The 19516-nt window shown below is 37.9% G+C and overlaps 2 protein-coding genes across 6 annotated transcripts in view; one reads left to right on the forward strand and one right to left on the reverse strand.

Annotated features, from left to right (window-relative positions):
* sptbn5 (spectrin beta, non-erythrocytic 5) overlaps positions 1 to 6769 on the forward strand; it is a 108766-nt gene extending 101997 nt beyond the window's left edge. Inside the window, exons 62-67 of the mRNA XM_062967166.1 lie at positions 26 to 117; positions 825 to 901; positions 1018 to 1153; positions 2604 to 2719; positions 3791 to 3934; positions 6383 to 6769. Coding sequence (XP_062823236.1) covers positions 26 to 117; positions 825 to 901; positions 1018 to 1153; positions 2604 to 2719; positions 3791 to 3934; positions 6383 to 6531 — 714 coding nt within the window. The 3' untranslated portion in view covers positions 6532 to 6769. The remainder of the gene's footprint in view (positions 1 to 25; positions 118 to 824; positions 902 to 1017; positions 1154 to 2603; positions 2720 to 3790; positions 3935 to 6382) is intronic.
* Positions 6770 to 7925: 1156 nt separating this feature from the next.
* Positions 7926 to 19516, reverse strand: part of LOC100562197 (cytosolic phospholipase A2 beta) — a 42803-nt gene continuing 31212 nt past the window's right edge. For all 5 annotated transcript variants that reach the window (XM_016992066.2, XM_016992070.2, XM_062968146.1 and 2 more), the window contains 4 exons: positions 17736 to 17924; positions 14073 to 14239; positions 12129 to 12315; positions 7926 to 9749 (listed from right to left, as the gene is read on the reverse strand). In XM_016992066.2, the coding sequence (XP_016847555.2) occupies positions 9538 to 9749; positions 12129 to 12315; positions 14073 to 14239; positions 17736 to 17924 (755 nt within the window). In that variant the 3' untranslated portion in view covers positions 7926 to 9537. The remainder of the gene's footprint in view (positions 9750 to 12128; positions 12316 to 14072; positions 14240 to 17735; positions 17925 to 19516) is intronic.

Below are 19516 nucleotides of genomic sequence, written 5' to 3' on the forward strand. Positions count from 1 at the left end.
TAAAGACTTTGTTTCTACCTTTTAGAATACAGTTCCAATGTTGTCACTCAGCACAACAAAAGCCAAGTGTGAGATACTGAAAGGATATTCTGAGAAAGAACATGTTTTCAGCTTAAGGTAAATGATATCAGTGATCATGCATTGAAAATGTAAGAGGCACTTTTTCTGTTTATTTTGCTGCATAATATTTGTTATATGTTTTGTTCATGATATTATGAGGCATATAATGCCACCTAGCATAGGTCCAAATGCAGATATTGAGGTTACACTGATATTGAGGTTACAATGTTAGATTGAAGTCTTTGTGTCTTTCATAGCCAGTGTGCATGATGTAATTAATATCCATAGAACTATGCAACAGGTTATGTCAATTTCAGAGTACCACTAGTAAAACATTGGTGACAGTTCCTCAAGTCACAGGAGGAGGGTTTACTCATGGTGTGAAGGTAAAGGCTTTGTCAATCCTCTTATTCATGCCAAGACATAATTGCCAACATGAGGACTAAACTGGAATGCCTGGGCAGCTGTCAAGGAGAAGGCTGCCCCTAGTTTTGGATTCCAGCTAGGCTGCTACTTTTAATTTGCATGATGTATGGATGTAATTGAACATTTCCTCAGTATAGGATACATACAGTATCTGCATTTAGGCCTACACTACATTTATGTCTTTAATAGAATACCAACATATACATAATTAATGTGGAAAAAAGTAAGTGGAAAGCAAAACTTCAGAAAACAGCAGCCGTCTTCTTTTTATTGTCTACATTTTAAACGTAGTTTTAAAATAACTTAGATTAACATTCTTTTTCATGTGTGACTTACAGACTAAGTGCTGGATCAGAGTACTATTTTGCAGCACCTTCTCAGAAGCTAATGAAGGATTGGCTGCAAGCATTAGGGGGTAAGCTGGGTGGGTTTCATCATTTCTCGTCTCACAATTCTGGTCCATGTGGTCATTTTGAGCTTAGTAATTAAACCTCACTTTATGATCTTTTATTCCTATGACTGTTCTTCAAGAGCATCATGGTATTCAGAGTTCTTCACAGAGAGAATTTTTAGATACACCAAATCCAGTGAGACCTCAACTGAAACCTTGGATCCCTACAGCTGGAGGCTCTAGTGAAAGACAGACTACCAAAGGTTTCCTTCCAAGGTATATTTGATTCTTGATAACATTTTGGTTCAAATTCATGTTTAATTCTTAAATACTCAACAAAGATACCAAATACCTTGTAAATGTTTTGTATGATTGAATATGCCAATGGCAATTCACTTCTGGCACCTCAGAAATGAAGACAATGTGTAAGATGTTGCTGAGAAACTTGTTTGTGGATCAGGAATGTCAACCTTAACATCAACACTTACTTCTGTAAAATAAGTTAAGACATGAACTAATTTGTTCAAGTATATTTCGGCAGTAAGAACCACACCCATTTTTTCAGCCATCTAAGCTTCCTTTGAGCTTATAGTTGTGACTTGATTCACTTTTATACATAGGTGTATCTTGGAGCCTTCAGACAGTCGAACTGATGCTAGTTTGAGAACTTAAGACCTCATCACATGGACCTTGAGAAGTGTTAGAAACTGTTTGTCTACAAAAAGGAATTGTACTGTTAGATCCCTAATTATTCCATTTCAAGTTCTGTCTTCCCATCACACATGTTCCTCTCTTCAGGTTTTTGCCCATTGTTGCATCAAGAACCATCAAAAGGGGAATCTTTGTCTCCAGCCTCTCTCTATTTTATTAAAATCAAGGAAAACTTCAGTATCTGTAAACCAAGATTACAATGGGGGGATTTTAAACCCCTTTGTCATGATGTATGATGTCCTTGCCATGCCTTTCTTTTCTTCATTACACCTGTGTAATTATAAACCCCTTTGCCATGATCCCCTCCTAGGCTTTCCTTCTCTTCAATTAGACTATTGTTATGTTAAAAAGGTAGCAAGACCACAATTTCAGATCTAGATTACTATTAAGGAGAAGATGCAATGAAAGCAAAATGGTGAGGAATGCCCATTCCACCACGTCACTGAAATGATTCAACATGGACAAATCTGTCAGGCCCTATTACATGTGTTTTTCTGCGTTAGCAACTTTTCAGGCAGTCAGAACACGATTTCTCTCCCATGTTCTAAACTCCGTCCTTTCAGCATTCTTCAACTCCACTTCAAGGACAAATGGCAAGGGATGATGGCCAGAAGTAGGCAAACATCATCTGTGCCACTTCATCCTTGAAATGGACCAGAAGTGTCCTACAACTGGGAAAATGCTCCATGTGATGAGGTCCCAGGTTATGACAGCCATGAACTTTGTAACAAACAACATATCTCCTACATAAACAAATGACTCACTGAATATATTTCCAGTTCAGAAATGTCAGATTGAAAGAGACCAGCTATGGAAAGAAAACATAAAGGATGTTTAATTCTGATTTTCTTACTGTTTTGATAGGAGCAATAGTTCATTATTCTTAAAGCATAGTTAAAGGGTAGTTGGCTTGTTTAAATTTCAGCTCATATCACAGTATATCACAGCACGGTATAAAAAGTATCTAATTTTTCAAAAGGATTCATCCAATTTTGCTAATATTTCTTGTTGACAGGAGAACTCCTTCATTCACAGTTACACGTGGAAAAAAACCTATTGAAGGTCTTCATGAGTTACAAGGATTGCCACATGGATTTAGTGTAGCCTTTGTGCAAAATTCTGAGGATTCTGGTAATACATTCCCACTTTTATTAATTCTATATTATATTAATATATGCCAAATATTATTATCTGATGTTCAGTTTTTCTACTTATCTGGGAGGGCCCTGTCTGGATGGGCCCTTTCATTCTCACAGGCGAGAACTGATAATTTTATCATTTTTTTCTTAATGCACATGTTCTTGAAGGCTATTCACACTTCAGGACATCATCTATATAAAAGAAAAAGGGGAGTGTATAGAAAGCATGGAAATACTGTGGGTTTTTTCAGGGAAAATGCTGTTTTCTGCATAGGAAATGCAAAGTACATTTTTGTGCAAAAGTAGTCTTGAACAGCAAAAATACATCCCTGTCTTAAAATTCTATCTCAGGATTTCTAAACAGGAAATTGCTGTCACAAAAATCCATTTTAAAAATATTTTAGAATATTATATCTATCACTAGTCTCAGTCTAATCTGGGAGAAAGGCATATAACACAATGTAGAATACACATTTTGAAATATTTTGTACCAGCCACATGCACATTTTACATATTGTCTGGAGGCAGTTCACAGATGTCCTCTGAATTTCATATATAGCATATTGTTTAATTCTTACTAAATTTAATTATGCAATATTTTCTCCTCACTCCTCATGAAAAACATTAAGGTGATGGAGAAAAATGAGGCAGTGTAAAAAACTGAGTTAAAATATTTCATTCTTTATCAGCTAGCTAGAGACTTATTGGTCAGATTTGAAGCTACACACTAGCTTTGTGCAGTTTGTGGCCATCAGATACTTGTCGTGGCCTGATCAATGCTTGATGATGCCATTCATTTTGCAGTCCCAGGCTGTCACTATAATGAAAGTTGTGGGCTACCACTCAAAGCTGCATTCAGTTTAGTTGATAACAAGTTGAGAAGACCACATCTAAACTAAAGAGTATGAAGAAATGTTGTCTTGATTACAACAACATTGTAATTGAAAATCCCTGATTCTTAATCTGTGACTTGAAGAGAATAGTAAGAAATAGAATCTAGAATTAGTTATAGTGTTTTGCTGGTAGCTTTCCCCATTCACAATGTTATTAATAACTATTTCAGATGCTACTTCTATGACCTCCACAGAGTCTGATCCATCAACTTTATTGATGCCTAGTCCATCAGATGTCTCTGAAAGCTATCTCAAACTACAGCCTTATCCTAACAGAGAAGACAACAAAGAAATATGGGGGCAAACAGACCAAGGTAACATCAGCAGACAAAAATTGGACAAGATACTAAATGAAGCCTTTAATTAATTACATTAGTTTAAACCAGGCATGGGTAAACTTCAGCCCTCCAGGTGTTTTGGGCATCAACTCCCACAATTCCTAACAGCTGGTAATCTGTTAGGAATTGTGGGAGTTGAAGTCCAAAACACCTGGAGGGCCAAAGTCTACCCATGCCTGGTTTAAACTGGCTACAGTTCATTTTCTTACATTAAAACAGTTCCTATGAAAAAGTCTAAACAATTCAAATAATAATATAATAATAATAAAACTTTATTTGTATCCTGCCCTATCTCCCCGTGGAAACTCAGGGTGGTTGCTACAAAATTAAAATGTATGATTTTATAAGACATTGCCATCACCTCATTCAGTACAGTTCCATTATCCAGGCAGAGGCCAAAAGAGGGCACTAGACAGAAAAGGATACTTCATTTTACGAGAGGAGGATTGCTCCCGTAAAATTGGGGAGATTACAGGAGCAATTACACAAATTGCTATGTAATTTAGCGGAAAAAAGAGGGGAATATTAGATTTGAGTAAATACAGTAAATGGTGCATATAGAAATGTGGCATATAAATGGGATGAATAAACAGTTGTCACATGTTGGTAAGAATTCTTTGTGCCCCTTTGCCCACTTCACTCACCACTTGTCTTTTGGGTTAAAGAATGATGTGAAACCAGGCATTCCCTTTAACTGTATGTAGCTTCATGTGATGGTAAGAGATTGTGAGCTATCTTTAAGGAGATGGATAAGGCACCTTGAAGCCTCTGTCATCATTGCTCCTTCTTTGCATTCCCTACAACTTTAGGAGGATGCACCAGGCTGTTTTAAGAATGAGGCTCAAATAGAATGTGACCAAATAACTATTGAATCCCTGTGCAGCAGGGTAGGGTATTAGTGCAATTTAACATTTGCAGCTTAACATTTAGGGTAAGCACAAATAATGTTCTGTGGCTTTTCCCCACCAGCTTTTTCCTCCCAGCAATATTTTTTTTTCCTAGTCATGTTTCATCTCCTAAGGGTCCAAAGCCAGAAATAAACCTTCTGAAGGAAAAATGGCTAGAAATAAGTTGTTTTAAGTGATCAAGTTCATCACCACACCATGTCATCTGAGACTCCTAATATATTTTAACAAGCATATCTACGTCAAGTATAATCTCTTTCACCATGTGTAGCTCATATCTGAGAAAAAGTGGAATGTGCAAGCCAAGACATTGGGAAATTAACATCTTGCACATGAAACATTTCTTTAAAAATGTAAGAATCAAACTAAGAGAAACAGAGTGAGAAAGGAAGATTGGCTAGCTATCACATCAAATTCTTAAGGGTAAAATAATAACTTGAAAAAGTCTGACTCCGATTACACTGCCTCTGCATGAAGCTCCCTCTTGTTCTCATTACTCACTTGGCCTTTTTCCAGTGCGGGTGGTATGTGAAACAGACAAATCACCAGCCAATCTGCCATATGATTTGCAACGCATTCCATAAATCAACTCTATATAATTCTATGTTGGTTCCATAAAACCTCTGGACTGGGTCCCAGGTTTACATAGTAGATACTTGGCAGAAGGCCTAGCAACCTCTTTTTTTCTTTTTACCTATGTAGATTTTGCTTCATCTCCTTCAGGAGTGGCAATCCAAACGTAGAGCTTGGCCTAGGCTATCTCATCTCTGATTTTTGCTTCTCCCAGCAACTGTGGAATACACATACACACACACACTACTGTGCTCCTTTATACAATACTATTATAGATTTCATACCGAGGCTTCTAGTTCAACTTTTGGCATCTCCAGATAAGGCTGGGGAGGAAATCCTGTCTTGAAAATGTGTGTCAGTGCAGACACACTCCTCCAGAGATGGTTAAACTATCATCTTCCAAATGATTGCCTTTGGCATATGGATCTGTTGGCAATTGTAATCCAACAATACCTGAGTCTCACTTCTTCCCCACCTCTATGATAGATAATACTGGAATACAAAGACAAAGGGCCAATCTTTCTGTATAACAGCTTCCTGTTATAAGTTTTTACAAAATACTTACAAGTGAAAGGATCCTGGAATGCTGAATTCAGTTAAGACAAATGTTGCTAGGCGGCATATTCACAAGATCTCAGATCTCTTCCCCATTACTGTTTCTTAAGATGGCAGGTGATGGACTAGATGGCCCTCTAGACTGCTTCCATCTCCAAGATTTTATCATTCTGTAAGTGCAGATATGAGAGACTGGTCCCTAAATTCTATTTATGCACAACACAAACCTCACTACTAACTTTTGATTATAACATTCGATGTCAGTGTAGAATTAAGTGATGGCAATAGCTTTATGAACCTGTTGATATTGTGAGGAATCATTTTGTTAAATCATGTTCTAAGAATATTTCTGTCATCCTCATTTTCACCTCTGGAAAAAAATCTTTTTCAGAAACCAAAGCTGAACTAACAACAACTGAATTTAAAACAAGCTATGACAGTTTCCAAATTCCAGAAGTAAAAGAGCCAGAGCCAGATTTAAAGAAACAGAAGAAAAAGAAAGAGAGGAATGTCTTTAAAAAACTTTTTAGTAAAAAATAAGAGCAAAGGAAAAAATTACTGGATATGCTGGGTTTTTCTCTTCATGCCACCGCATTGCCTTCAAATGTTCATAAAACACAGAGACTATGTATATTGGAGAGGGTTTCTGAACAAAAAGCACAATGAAAGCCACTGTCTATAATTAAGCACAATGTCTGTTTATAGTGCCATTTTAATTGTATACATTTCATGCCCATAAAATGCAACTGTGAGATCTTGAATAAAAAAATTTAAATCACTTTTAGTATGCTCATTATTGTTGCCAATAAAGCAGTGGTTCTCAACCTGGGGTCCCTAGATGTTTTAGGCCTACAACTCCCAGAAATCCCAGCCAGTTTACCAGCTGTTAGGATTTCTGGGAGTTGAAAGCCAAAAACATCTGGAGACCCCAGGTTGAGAACCACTGCAATAAAGGAAGTACTTCATCCTTGTTGTCTTCATACAATTCAATTATTAATCACATATAGATGTCTCTATGAGATTATTGCTGGGCGCTGATAGAGGCTTTAACCTGCCATCTCACAACAATTGCATGCCTGGAACTCATTGGTCGGGAAGGTGAAGATTCAAATTTATTTATTTATTTATTTACAGCATTTATATTCCACCCTTCTCACCCCGAAGGGACTCAGGGCGGATCACATTACACATATAGGCAAACATTCAATGCCTTTTAACATAGAACAAAGACAAACAAACATAGGCTCCGAGCGGGCCTCGAACTCATGACCTCCTGGTCAGAGTGATTCATTGCAGTTAATTGCATCTGGCTTGCTCTCCCGCCTGCGCCACAGCCTGCGCCCATCCCTCTCTGCAGAGAACAGATGGCCTCAGATGTATCCAAGAGCTTATTTCGTAGTCTGTAACAAAGAAAGGAGGTGATGCCAAAGTACCATGTTGGCTATGCTGAAGTAGTTCTACCTTTCCCAGGGTTCTGAATTGTTTGGGTAACTTTTCACTATCTTTTGGTAGCCACTACATGCAACATTGTGAAATGACATCACATCAGGGGTGATGGACATTTGGGTAGGTGCAGTACACTATGAACTAAGTGTCTAGTTGCAGTGAGAAGTGCAGAATTTGATGCCATTTGGAACAAGTATTCTATAGCTGTAACCAATAAAAGTTGTATCCTTTTCTATCTGAAACATGCATATTTTTGTGAATGATTTGCCAAAGTATCACTCTTGGTGCTACAAAAGGGTGCATAGAAGGTGAGTATGTGTGTATGTGCACTAGGGTTATCATCTAGCATGTGTGACAACATCTGCTGCTACACAACCACTGAAGCAACAGGAGCCCTCTTCTTTATTTCACTTGGCAACACTTATCTATACATCTACCATCTTCTAGCCATAATTGAAAACTGTTTTTGAATAAAACTAGATGTCATATTATGGAATGGTAACCAGATTTTATTTTGAGTTTAAATTAATGAAAACTTTTTTTCATGTATCTATTTAAATACAGCAAAACAAACAAAACATTTTCAGACTGAGTCTACAAAATATATTTCATCAAATAAATTAGTTGTATTTTTCATTACAAATATAATCAACATAAGTTGCTACATCAATTTCAGTTTCTTCTTGAGATTTTCTCTGTCAAACAACTCCAGTGAGTTGCATTTATTTTATCAATAATTATATTGTTTCTTTTCCTTTCCCAGTGAGCATGCCTCTGAAACAGCCTCATTGCTCAATCCTTGAGGATGAGGCTGCCCTGTGAATGTTCACATAGTAGTCCCGACTTTGGGAGATGGTGACATTTCAAATTGATGGATAATTAAAACCACTAGTGTGAGACCTGCAAAGCAAAGAGCTGTTTTAACCAATGCTAAGTTTCTCCATACTAAGAAAAAAGATTAGGAGAGAACAGTAACCTTTAGATTCATAAGTTTAGGTTATGAATGCAGAAGAAGTTCCTTAAGGCCCCAGGTTTTTCTTACTTGTGATGCTGAATCCCGATCTCCTTACCACTTCAGTTTAATGCCTTTCTAACATACTGTGCTGCATTACATTAGAGCTGCATTCCAAGCACATTATAAATCTTTAGGTTTCAACAGGGTGTAATTTCTTCCATGAATCAGTTTTCCCAAAACTCATTTTGACATAGGGACAAAAGGATATAGTGTTAATTGAGACAACATCTGTGGTGCCACATTCAGTTGTTAATGGAAGACATCACTAACAATAAAAGCTGTGCTGTTCATTGAATTTGATCTCTCAACATACTATAGATCAGAAGCAAGGCAAGCAAACAAAGAAATTTTGCAAACAGTATTTCATAGAACAGAATTAGTTTTGTTGACAATGCTTGAATCACAGCTGAAATTTGTCAATTCTCTCAAACAATAGTTCTGAATATGGAATGGTAATAATTTTCTGCAAAGGAAACAAAGAGTATGTATTGATACAATGCAATTGTTCATTACTGGACTAGAACCAGGAAAGTACCATTCTTCATGATTTTCCTTTGGTGTGGACTGAAATCTCATTCACTTCCGTTAGAATCAAGGAAGTTGAATCTTCGAAATATTGCAAACAAATCCCTGAGGCACATTCAATTATTAACATCAACAAGGAGAGTCCTTTCCATAGAAACATGATGTAATGCTGTCTCAATAAGATAAACTTCCACCAAAACTAACCTAAAACCCTGAGAATTCAGTTCCTTTTGGTCTTGACTACCTAGGAACTGTGTGTGCTTCCAGATGAGCACCTTATAATACTACCAGGCAAAAAGCTTTTATTGAGCAGCAATGATATCCTTTCCTATAAAAAAAGTTCTAGGAAGTGGGAAGTGAAATGCTATACATTTGGGAAAAAAATGACATTTCAAAAGCCATCCACTCAAACTGAACAGGATGGGAACAAGCATTTGTTATAAGCTTCATAGGACACTGGTGACTAAATAACATCACCTCCAACAACACATGAGTTTATGGCTATTTGTTAGAGGTCCTCTCCACAACTCAAAAGTTATTCTCTAGGCCAAACTAATATTTTAAGAACTGGGCCAAATGCCTTGCTTTTTCTCTATGGCACCCAGGAGGGCCTTGAAGATACAGTCTTTGTTACAGAGAATGTTATAGGTGCTCAGGTTTATTAGTTTGTCACAGTCTTCTTCGGTATAGGTTAAATGCATTGTTGCATAAGGCGAGCCTTTCTGCAGGTTTACTTCGCCATCACTCTTTTCTGAAGAAGAACGTTTCACCCCTGGAAAAATGAAAAGGAGTAGGTTTTAGAGTTTCACAATGCATTTTGTGGCAGAGACTTTGATGTTGGCTACTTTGGAGTTGGGAAAATATGTTGCACCATCCTATCTGCTCTGTGCCCTCTTTTTCTCAGGGGGAAGATCATACACTCTCCAATTTTCTAATCCATGATAAAATTGCAGCTCAGTAGAGTGGGTGAGATAACTAGTGTCAACTTTGGGTATTTCTATTATAGTTGTTTCTAAACAAATGTAAATACTGAGCATAAAGAACCAGGCAAACACTGCTAGCCTATAAAATAAAACCCAGTCTAAAGGTAACCTGAAGAAACAGACATACACATGTAGCATGAAGGCGTACTCTACTGCTGGCTGACCTCCTGCTTGCACACTTTACAGCTGCAGGCTGTAACTCAGAAATATAAATGCTTTTCTGTCTAGGCTTCATTTTTCCTTGTCTCCAATTAACCATTTGGCTGAGGTGGAGCACGAAGAATCTTGGCTTCTGCATTCTTTCCACATATTCTCATTGCTCTTTTATTGGGAAAGCAAGCAAAAATCTACTGTTGGATCCAGATGTGTGTCCCCCCACACACATACACTCACACAAATTTCATTATAGTAGACAGAGACATTACATTCATTGTGTGCGATTCAAAGCTATGAAAGTTTTAAATAAAATACTTTTTGTGGATTATATTGTTCAGACAAACTGAGAAAATGCAACAAGAGTTCATCTTACATAGCTTTTAAAAATATTGAATAATGCTATTATATAGCCTGTTGGTTGCTGCATATCACGTCATTTTCTTATAAGGTTTTAGCTGTTGTTCTGAGATGTTTTTATCTAGTTTTAAATTTATATTAAGCATTATGTTTGTATAGGTCATTTAAGTTTTCACTGTCGATTATTCTGTCTGTTATTAAGTTTAAGCTAAGTTGTTTTTATTTTGCTGGATGTGGTCTGTCCTATTGTAATTTGTTTGTATGTCTTCCCTTTTGGCATTGAATGTTTGCCATACATATTGGATACCACCGAGTCCCTTTGGGGAGATAGGGTGATCTACAAATTGTTGTTGTTGTTGTTGTTGTTCTTGTTGCTCTTGTTCTTGTTGTTGTATGCAAATACAAAGTATGCACGCAAAGTATTCAAATAGGCCTGGGAAAATATTTCCATGTGTAAGCATGAAGAAACACTGCTACTCCAGTTAAAATCAAATGCTTCAACATAAAAGGAATAAGAATGCATCTCACTTTCACCAACCATGTATAGTTTTACTTATTTATTTCCTGACTCTGGTTTTTGTCAATTTTATAAGCCAGGTCCTTTATTTTCTTTTTTCCTTCTCTTGTTGTAAGTAATAACTGGTCAGCCAAATTCTAAATTCCTACATAAATTATTATTCATTTATTTCCTGAAGGCATTTGTCTACTGACTTTCAAACTTCCAGTGCCTCTGAGGCAATGTACAACAGGGTTTTAAAGGAGACACATACATAGAACAGCTGATCTATTAAAGCCCTTGGGTTGATACAAACCTATAGCAAATCATTAAGAACAGTTTGGCCAAAGGTTTGACCAAAACGATTCTTTATTTTCCTAAACTGGATGATTAATATCATCATTGGGCAATGGGCCATGGGCCATGGGCATGGCCCATCTCACTGAACAAAGAAGTCTGGGGCAGATGGAGGGGGCAGGATGCAGGGAAGGGACAAGAAGGAAGCCACTGAAGTCCCTTTCTGCTGCCCTCGCTCTGTTATTGTCATATATCACCCGCCCTCTGTCCCATGTGTTTGTTGGGAGAATTAAGTTCCTTCTATCCCTCAATCATTTGGGTGAAGAGGTGTGTGTGGACTGGATAGAGGAACCATCCAATGGAAATGCAAGTATTTAGTAAGGTTGACAGGAAATTAAGAAAGGTTAATGGTTGATAGATTTATGTGGAAATATATATCTCAGCATGCATGCTGAGGAGAAGAAGAAAAATGCAGCCACTGCCCTCATGTGACCTAAAATAATCTGAGAGAATGAATATGTGAACATGACAGAAACACACTTCTGTACTGGGGTGACGTCTGGGAAGTGGAACTGTATGGTTTTCAATATAAATTTGACTTCAGATTAAAAAGTGTGTGTGTGACCTTAATTAGGGCAAGATCCCATGGATTAGAGCTAGGATGTAGCCCTCGCATGGTTTCAGCATTGCAAAGCACACATTCAGCCAGATTTCATGGCATCAGTGTTACACCCAAAATAGTAAACAACAAAAAAGAAATGGCCTTAGCCATAGAAACAAATCAATATGGATTAAACAAAACATAAAAAGAACAGTAGGAATTCTTAAATTAGAAAATGAAGTTTCAATGATTTCAGTTTACCTGGTGCCTTGAACTCCTTGAAGGAGCAGTCAACCAGGGGAAAGCAAACGACAATGGGTGCTTTGGGGTTCTCTTCATCTGAGAAAGCATAGCATTCCTTGAGGTTCTTTTTCTCTTCATCACTCAGGTGGACCTTAGGAAAAGGGATGCCTTGCACTTCACAGTACTTGGCCATCATCTCTGCTTGCTAGGAAAAACACAAATCATCTAAATAAAACATTCATTTTGCTTCCTGGAATTAAATCAATAATGTCATGCACATGGAATTAATTCTGACCAGGATACTACTCTTCTTGGGCTGCTCTCAGAATAATTTAATGCTAATGATAGAGAAACAGAGAAAAATGTGGATGAAAATTTCTGGCTGAATTTCACATTTAAAAAAATAAAAGCTGCTAAGAGCATTTGCGAGAATAAAATAAACAAGATAGGATAGTTTAATCTCACTTCGGCATGCCATTTTCATGCTATCCCAAAAGCTGCTGCTGGGTGGCTGACAAAGACAGACTAATATCATCATATTTTTAGACTGATCCATTTTAGACTGATACAAATGACAGTGGCAATTTTGTCTGCTAAGAAGAACAGTTTTCTGAGTTAGTAATAAGACATTTTAATTAATTCATTTCAATCAAATCTAGTAAGTAAAGTCAGAACTTTGTCAAATATGCCCAGCAGCCTCCATGAAAATTTGATTTCCTGCATGTTGTTTCTGCTAGTCCAACCAACCAATTCTGCCAGGCAACATTTTACAGGAATCAAATTCCATAGCTAAAGTAGAAATGAATACAAATGTACTCCAGTGGGAAGCAATCCTGCCACTCAGGACATGGATGATTAATCAGCATGGTTGGTTTCAGTCTACTAACCTCACCTTATACAGATAGGAAGTAGAATAGCCCATCTGATATCTTCACTCCTACCTCATACTCCAAATGTTACTTTTATAACCTTGAGAGAGATTTGAACAGTTCATCTAAAGCAGTAGTTCTCAACGTGTGGGTCCCCAGGTGTTTTGGTGTACAACTCCCAGAAATCCCAGCAAGTTTACCAGCTGTTAGGACTTCTAGGAGTTGAAGGCAAAAAGATCTGGGGAACCACAGGTTGAGAACCACTGATCTAAATGAATATATAAATGAATCCCTTATACAGTATAGCTATGTATCTGTGGTTCAGGGGTGGGTAGTAGAAGACCTCATGGTGCATTTCTTGGAAGACCTCTTGAAAGTGAGGGGGGTTGGATGTTGCTTAATATTATACCCCTGGTGGTGTAGTGGGTTAAAGCCTTGTGACTTGAAGGTTGGGTTGCTGACCTGAAGGCTGCCAGGTTCAAATCCAACCCCGGGAGAGCAAGGATTAGCTCCCTCTGTCAACTCCATGCGGGGACATGAGAGAAGCCTCCCACAAGAATGGTAAAAATATCCGGAAGTCCTCTGGGCAACGTCCTTGCAGACAGCCAATTCTCTCGCACCAGAAGCGACTTGTAGTTTCTCAAGTCACTCATGACACAAAAAATGTGTTCTTTTGGCAGTCTATTCTAAATCCATTCCAGTTCATCGTAGTAGCCCAAAATATCCATTCAAATTCCTGAAGACATCAGCAGTAGACTGAAAAGGGAAATAGCTGTTGTAGCTGTGTGTTTAGGTTGGTGGTTTCCCATTAACCCGCTAGTTCATGGTGGATAGGGGACCTATGGGGTTCCAGTGGCGTTGGACTTAATTCCATTAGTTCTATTAGCATGGAAGGAGCTCATAGGAATTGCATTCTAGCATCATCAGGTGAAGAAACTTGTTTCTTACTTCTGAAAAAATATGGAGATGCCAGAAAGATAACCAATGTCCTTCTTATGCAAAATACAGTATGCAGTTTTCTGCTGATCTGTTTTTCCTTATCATATTTATCTGATTTCAATATAAAAAGAAACAGAGAGATTATTTTTGTTACCTTGAAGGGTGAACTAATCTCATAATCCAGGGCGATGATGACATCCACATTTCTCTCTGGCTTGAGAAGTGGTGGGCCACTGTTGTTAAGAAAATAACCTATGTCTATTAAGCAGAGGGATTTATCCCTGAGTGTCAATTGGCTGGGAGAAGCATCTAGCACAGTATCTGAAAAGCAAGTTTTAAATTTTTATCAACACAACTATGAGAAGTCTATGTCAGAAGTGGTTGCAGCAGTTAAAGTCTTTCACCAATATATTATACTAGGAGACCAAGTGGGCGGAGCTTAGCCTTCTAACTGGAAGCAATTGGATAAAAACAATTATTCCTCTCCCTCTAATTAGGACTTTATTTTTCTTTTCTTTTTGTTGTATCAACCTAGAGCCGTGGATGATGGGTTATGTTGTCATATTTCGAGGTTGGGGGGCCTGTCGTTTTGTCGTTTTGTCCTCTGCCCTGATGCCATCACTCTTTTATATATATAGATTACTTCAAACAGGTCCTCTTCACAATTTCAGATAAAACAGAGCAAAGCAGGTAGGAACTCAACAAAAACACCTCTTTTCTTATAATCTAAATTTCCCTTAATTCTATTTTAAAACAAGTTTTTGAAAGCTTGCAGTTTCATATGTTAACCAATAGAAAAGGATACGTACAAGAAACATACAATTTTTAGCTATTTGTTGCTGTGATAGCCCAAATCTGGCAAATGAAAATGTGCGTGTGGGCTAACCAAATTGGATACAGAGACAGTTATGAGGTCTATTTTCATGGCTATTTAAGTGTGTGCAGAGTTGAAGAAAATTTATTCCCACGTTGTTACAAAACAGGTAGAAATCCAGTAACTGAAATATGTCACTAGACCGAGCTTTGACACAACACTATAAATACCACTTTATCAGTATGGAGGGAGTTCATGCATTGTCATACTAACTATGACGATGGAATTCCATCACTAGAGTTCCATCTGACAATGCCCCAACACCCCAAGTCACCTTTTCAGCCTCAACTGAACAATTTACAAGTTTCTGCAGACTAAGGACACTGAGATGAGCATCTGGGGAAGTCCTTCAGATGTCTGCCACAACTACTGGGCTCAATATCCATCATGACTTGATGAATACTGAAGACATCATTTCCCAACACACCAACCTGAAGTGTCAAAGAAATTATTTGGCTGAGCCACTGCTAATCTAAACATTTGGGCAAATGGAATCACATTTGGTCATTAAATAGTGTAGACGTCAACCCCCAGCAACTCCACTGGCTGCCAGTCTGTTTTCATGCACAATTCAAAGTGCTGGTTATGACCTTTAAAGCCATAGATAATTCAGGTCCATGATATTATGCTGACCGCATCCCCTTGTATGAACCTGCCCGGGCCCTGAGATCTTCAGGAGAGGCCCTTCTCTTGGTCCCACCTCCATCTCAAGCTGGGTTGGTGAGAATGAGTAAGAGGGCCTTCCTTCTCGGTGGCTGCCTCTCGACTCTGGAACTCCCTTCTTCCCAAGGAATCCAGGATGGCCCCTCCCTGCTGTCCTTCTGGCGGCAGGCTAAAACCTTTTTATTTAGACAAGCTTTTAAAGATGAAGGTGTTTAAGATAAATTCACGGGATGTTGTGGTTTTTAACTTTGAATGTGTTTTAATGGTTTTTAACTGCAATTTTTTAAAAATACTGGTTATATTTAATCCTGTTTGTTTGTAAATTTTTATATATTTTTTCCAATAGTTATGCCGATGCTTTTATGTTAAGCCGCTTTGAGTCCACTTCAGGGGAGATAAAGCAGGGTATTAACTATTATCATGTAGTGCAACACTTTGTAGTTTAGTGATTTTGTTTGTTTGTTAAACATTCCAAATAAAAAATAATGCAGGCTCTAATTGTAACTTTGACTTTAAAATTTCTTGCAGTGTTTTTTCTATCTGGCCCCAGAATTCTCTTAATTTTTTTTAAAGAGCCACCACATATGGAAGAAAGTTCCTTCATGTTCTTTATATTTCCAATGCTTATTGGGAAAATGCTTATTGTTTTTTACAGTTTGGCAAGTTTTGCTGGATGACTTTTTAAAGGAATAAGACAAATTAAAGGGTGGTAAAGCAATGAATCACTACCAGTTTTGGGACCTCATCACACGATGAAATTCAGTGTCCTAAAATGTTTCTGTCCCAGTTGACCCATAGAGCCCAACACCACCCATCACACAATGTAGCTTCACTTTCAGTGGGACTCTGTGGCTCAACTGGCACACAAACATTATACTATGCTGCACCACTAACAGGGGAGCCTCCCCGCGTTCCATTTGGAACAATGGGACTACAGCGGGGGGGAGCTGCATGGCGATGCTTTCCCATGTATGATGGGGAAGCAGGCCCGTAGCCAGGATTTTGATTGGGGGGGCTGGGATTTTGGTTTGGGGGGGTGCTGAGTCTGAGTGAGAGAGGATCCATCCTAGCAAACCCTTTGTATCATTATCCCAATACCCCCATGCATATGGGATATATTGAGCATGGTGAACAGATCATGATATGAATAACCATAACAGTTTAAATAATAAATGTAAGGCCTTCTTGCGGACCACCCTGAGAATTTGGGGGGGGGGGCTGAAGCCCCTCAAGCCCCCCCCCCTGCTACATGCCTGTGGGGAAACATCAGCTGGCGGCAAGGCGGGGCACCAGGATTGCTCCACTGCTCCAATTCGCCATGAAGACTGGCAAATCAGAATACCGGACTTCAACAATGTGATGAAGTCCTTGATGACAATACAATGAAACAAGAAAAGAAGCCAGACTTTGTGGCATCAATATAAAAGATGGCCTGCAGCTATTGTTTCACTGAAATAAACCATATTATGCTCGTTGAAAGGGGTGGGAGTACCTATGTGTTTCTACTGGGCTCAAGTAATAATCTAGCCTGTAAAAAAGTGCCTTGGATGTCCTACCAAGTTCATATCTTGATCTAGCTGCCCATATGAAAGCAGAATGCTGGATTAGATAGGATCTAGTATAGCTATGAGGCTATGTAATATCAATATGTTTCCATATCAGTGAGCATCATCTTTTCTCTTAATGAGGATGCCTCAGTGAGCAAGTTAATCTTTTAAGTACAGCATTCATTCCAAATCCTAATTGGTCATTAGGTATCATCTGTTAAGAACAAAAAAACAAAGAAATCAAAGAGCAAGGTAAGCCTCAGGCTTCAGCCAGATAATTTGTCCCTAGAAGATGTATAAAACAAAATCTGAATAGGTTTGTAATACATTTTTTGAGAGGCAATAAATCTTGGTGACCTTTCTCAACATACAAAACTCTTTCTTCATATATTTTCTTTAGAAGATGGACTTAATACATCTCTTCTAAAATCTGAAATACATCATATGAGGCAGTACATCTTATTAATCAATACCAGCTTGAAGTTCATCTTTGATTTTGTTTTCTTCTTCTGTCTCCCAGAAATTCTCTCCAACATTTTTAAAAATAAAATCCAAAATATAAATGATGTGACTATGTAACTTGCTTTGATTTTTTTTCTTCTTCTATCTCCCAGAAATTCTCTCCAACATTTTTTAAAATAAAATCCAAAATATAAATGATGTGACTATGTAACTGCCCCCCCCCCCCCCCCGCCCAGTCTACATTTTGCAGAAAGTAGTGACTATTAGTTACCTCTCCATTCATTAAATTCTTTCTGTTGCAAGTAGTCTTGCTCCAAGTCAAGGCTTCTCAGGAAGTTGTGAGTGGCCCCTTTTAAAGGTCGATCAGTTAAAATATCATTAAAGATTTCACTCAGTTTTCCAGTTGCCGAGGATGGAGGCTTGTAGACAGTTGCATATCCATCAGATGAATTATTATAATCTGAAAAAAAGGTAGAGGAAGTTAATTTGTGAAAGCTCTTCTTTCCAGAACACAACACTTTAGGGCAGTGATTCTCAATCTATGGGTCCCCAGGTGTTTTGGTCTATAATTCACAGAAATCCCAGCCAGTTTACCAGCTGTTACAGTTTCTGGGAGTTGACAGCCAAAACATCTGGGGACCCACAGATCGAGAACCACTACTTTAGGGGCTATTCTAAGGATTTTTTTAAAATGTCAATATGCTTAATTCAGCATGCTAAATCCTCATTAGGCTATTTTAGATATATTTAATCATATCTGGTTTTTTCACCTTTATTGTTTATATGCTTGTTTTGTATGCTTGTTTTATATGTTCTTACTTGAAATGCATTTGATACTGTATTTTATGATGTACTGGGCTTCGTCGCCATGTGAGCCGCCCCGAGTCCCTCTGGGGAGATGGGGCGGGATAATAAATAAAGATATTTATTATTATTGTTATTGTATGACACAGCAAACAAGATAGATATGCTGGATTTCGTTTCACAAAATCACAAGTCGAACACTTCCCAAGTGTCTAGGACTATGTGGTGTCTTTTCGGATGATGTGCGCAGATCCCAGTAGGGTGACCTTTTGCAGTTGGCATCATTGTTATTATTATTATTATTATTATTATTATTATTATTATTATTATTATTATTATTATTATTTTCCTTGAAATATTTTCCTACTTTTGTAAACCTTAGAGTTTCCTAAATCATACTGATGGAGTCCTCTTCCTTAGTCACCTCACTTTAGCTACATGGCCATCACAATTTAGCACCTGGTTTTGCTAAAAACTACATCCGTCAGTGCTGAAAACCAAAGCCAACCATATATCAGCCCAGAATGTTCAATTTGTGCAAACCATCCAGAACACAATAAGGTTACAAATAGAAACAAAGAAGGAAAAGGGGGCTGAAAAGTAACTCATTTGCAGCACATAGAAGATCAGATAACTTGGTCAAATGAGCCAAACTATCTGGTATACGGGAAAGCACAAAACATGCCATGTCCTGCTAGCTAAACTAAAATAATCTGGCACAGTCAGATGTTTCCTGACTCTCAGTGCAGACAAGCATTAAAGTTATGTTCATTTCATATTGTTTTGTTCCAAGCATCTGGCAAGAAGCTATAGTGAACTATAATGACTGCAAGTGTTCTAATGAGCTTTCGTGACTCAGTCTACCAGGTGTTTGCCCAATCAAAACTGTGCACATGAAGAAATTACGAGCAATGTGATAAGCAGACCTCGTGCTCCCAGTCAGAAAGAGTGTTTTCACATCCAGAATAGTGATCCTATAGTATAGAACATTATTGAAGAGTTCTCTTGAATTCTAGGATGTTTTTACTCTAACATTCTAAAAATTGATGAATGCATGAAAACAGCTTGAAAACGGCCTTTCCATCTTGTCCACTGCACTATAATAATAACATACAGAGATGGCCTTTATTTACATGCTCCCTTATTTACATATTTCCTCCCACACAGCATGGGAATTACTTGCAATCTTAAGAAAAAAAAGTACATAAATGAGCCATAAGCTGGCAAATGAAATTTTCAACTCTTTGC

This window comes from Anolis carolinensis, chromosome 1, assembly GCF_035594765.1.
Source record: "Anolis carolinensis isolate JA03-04 chromosome 1, rAnoCar3.1.pri, whole genome shotgun sequence".
Lineage (NCBI taxonomy): Eukaryota > Metazoa > Chordata > Lepidosauria > Squamata > Dactyloidae > Anolis > Anolis carolinensis.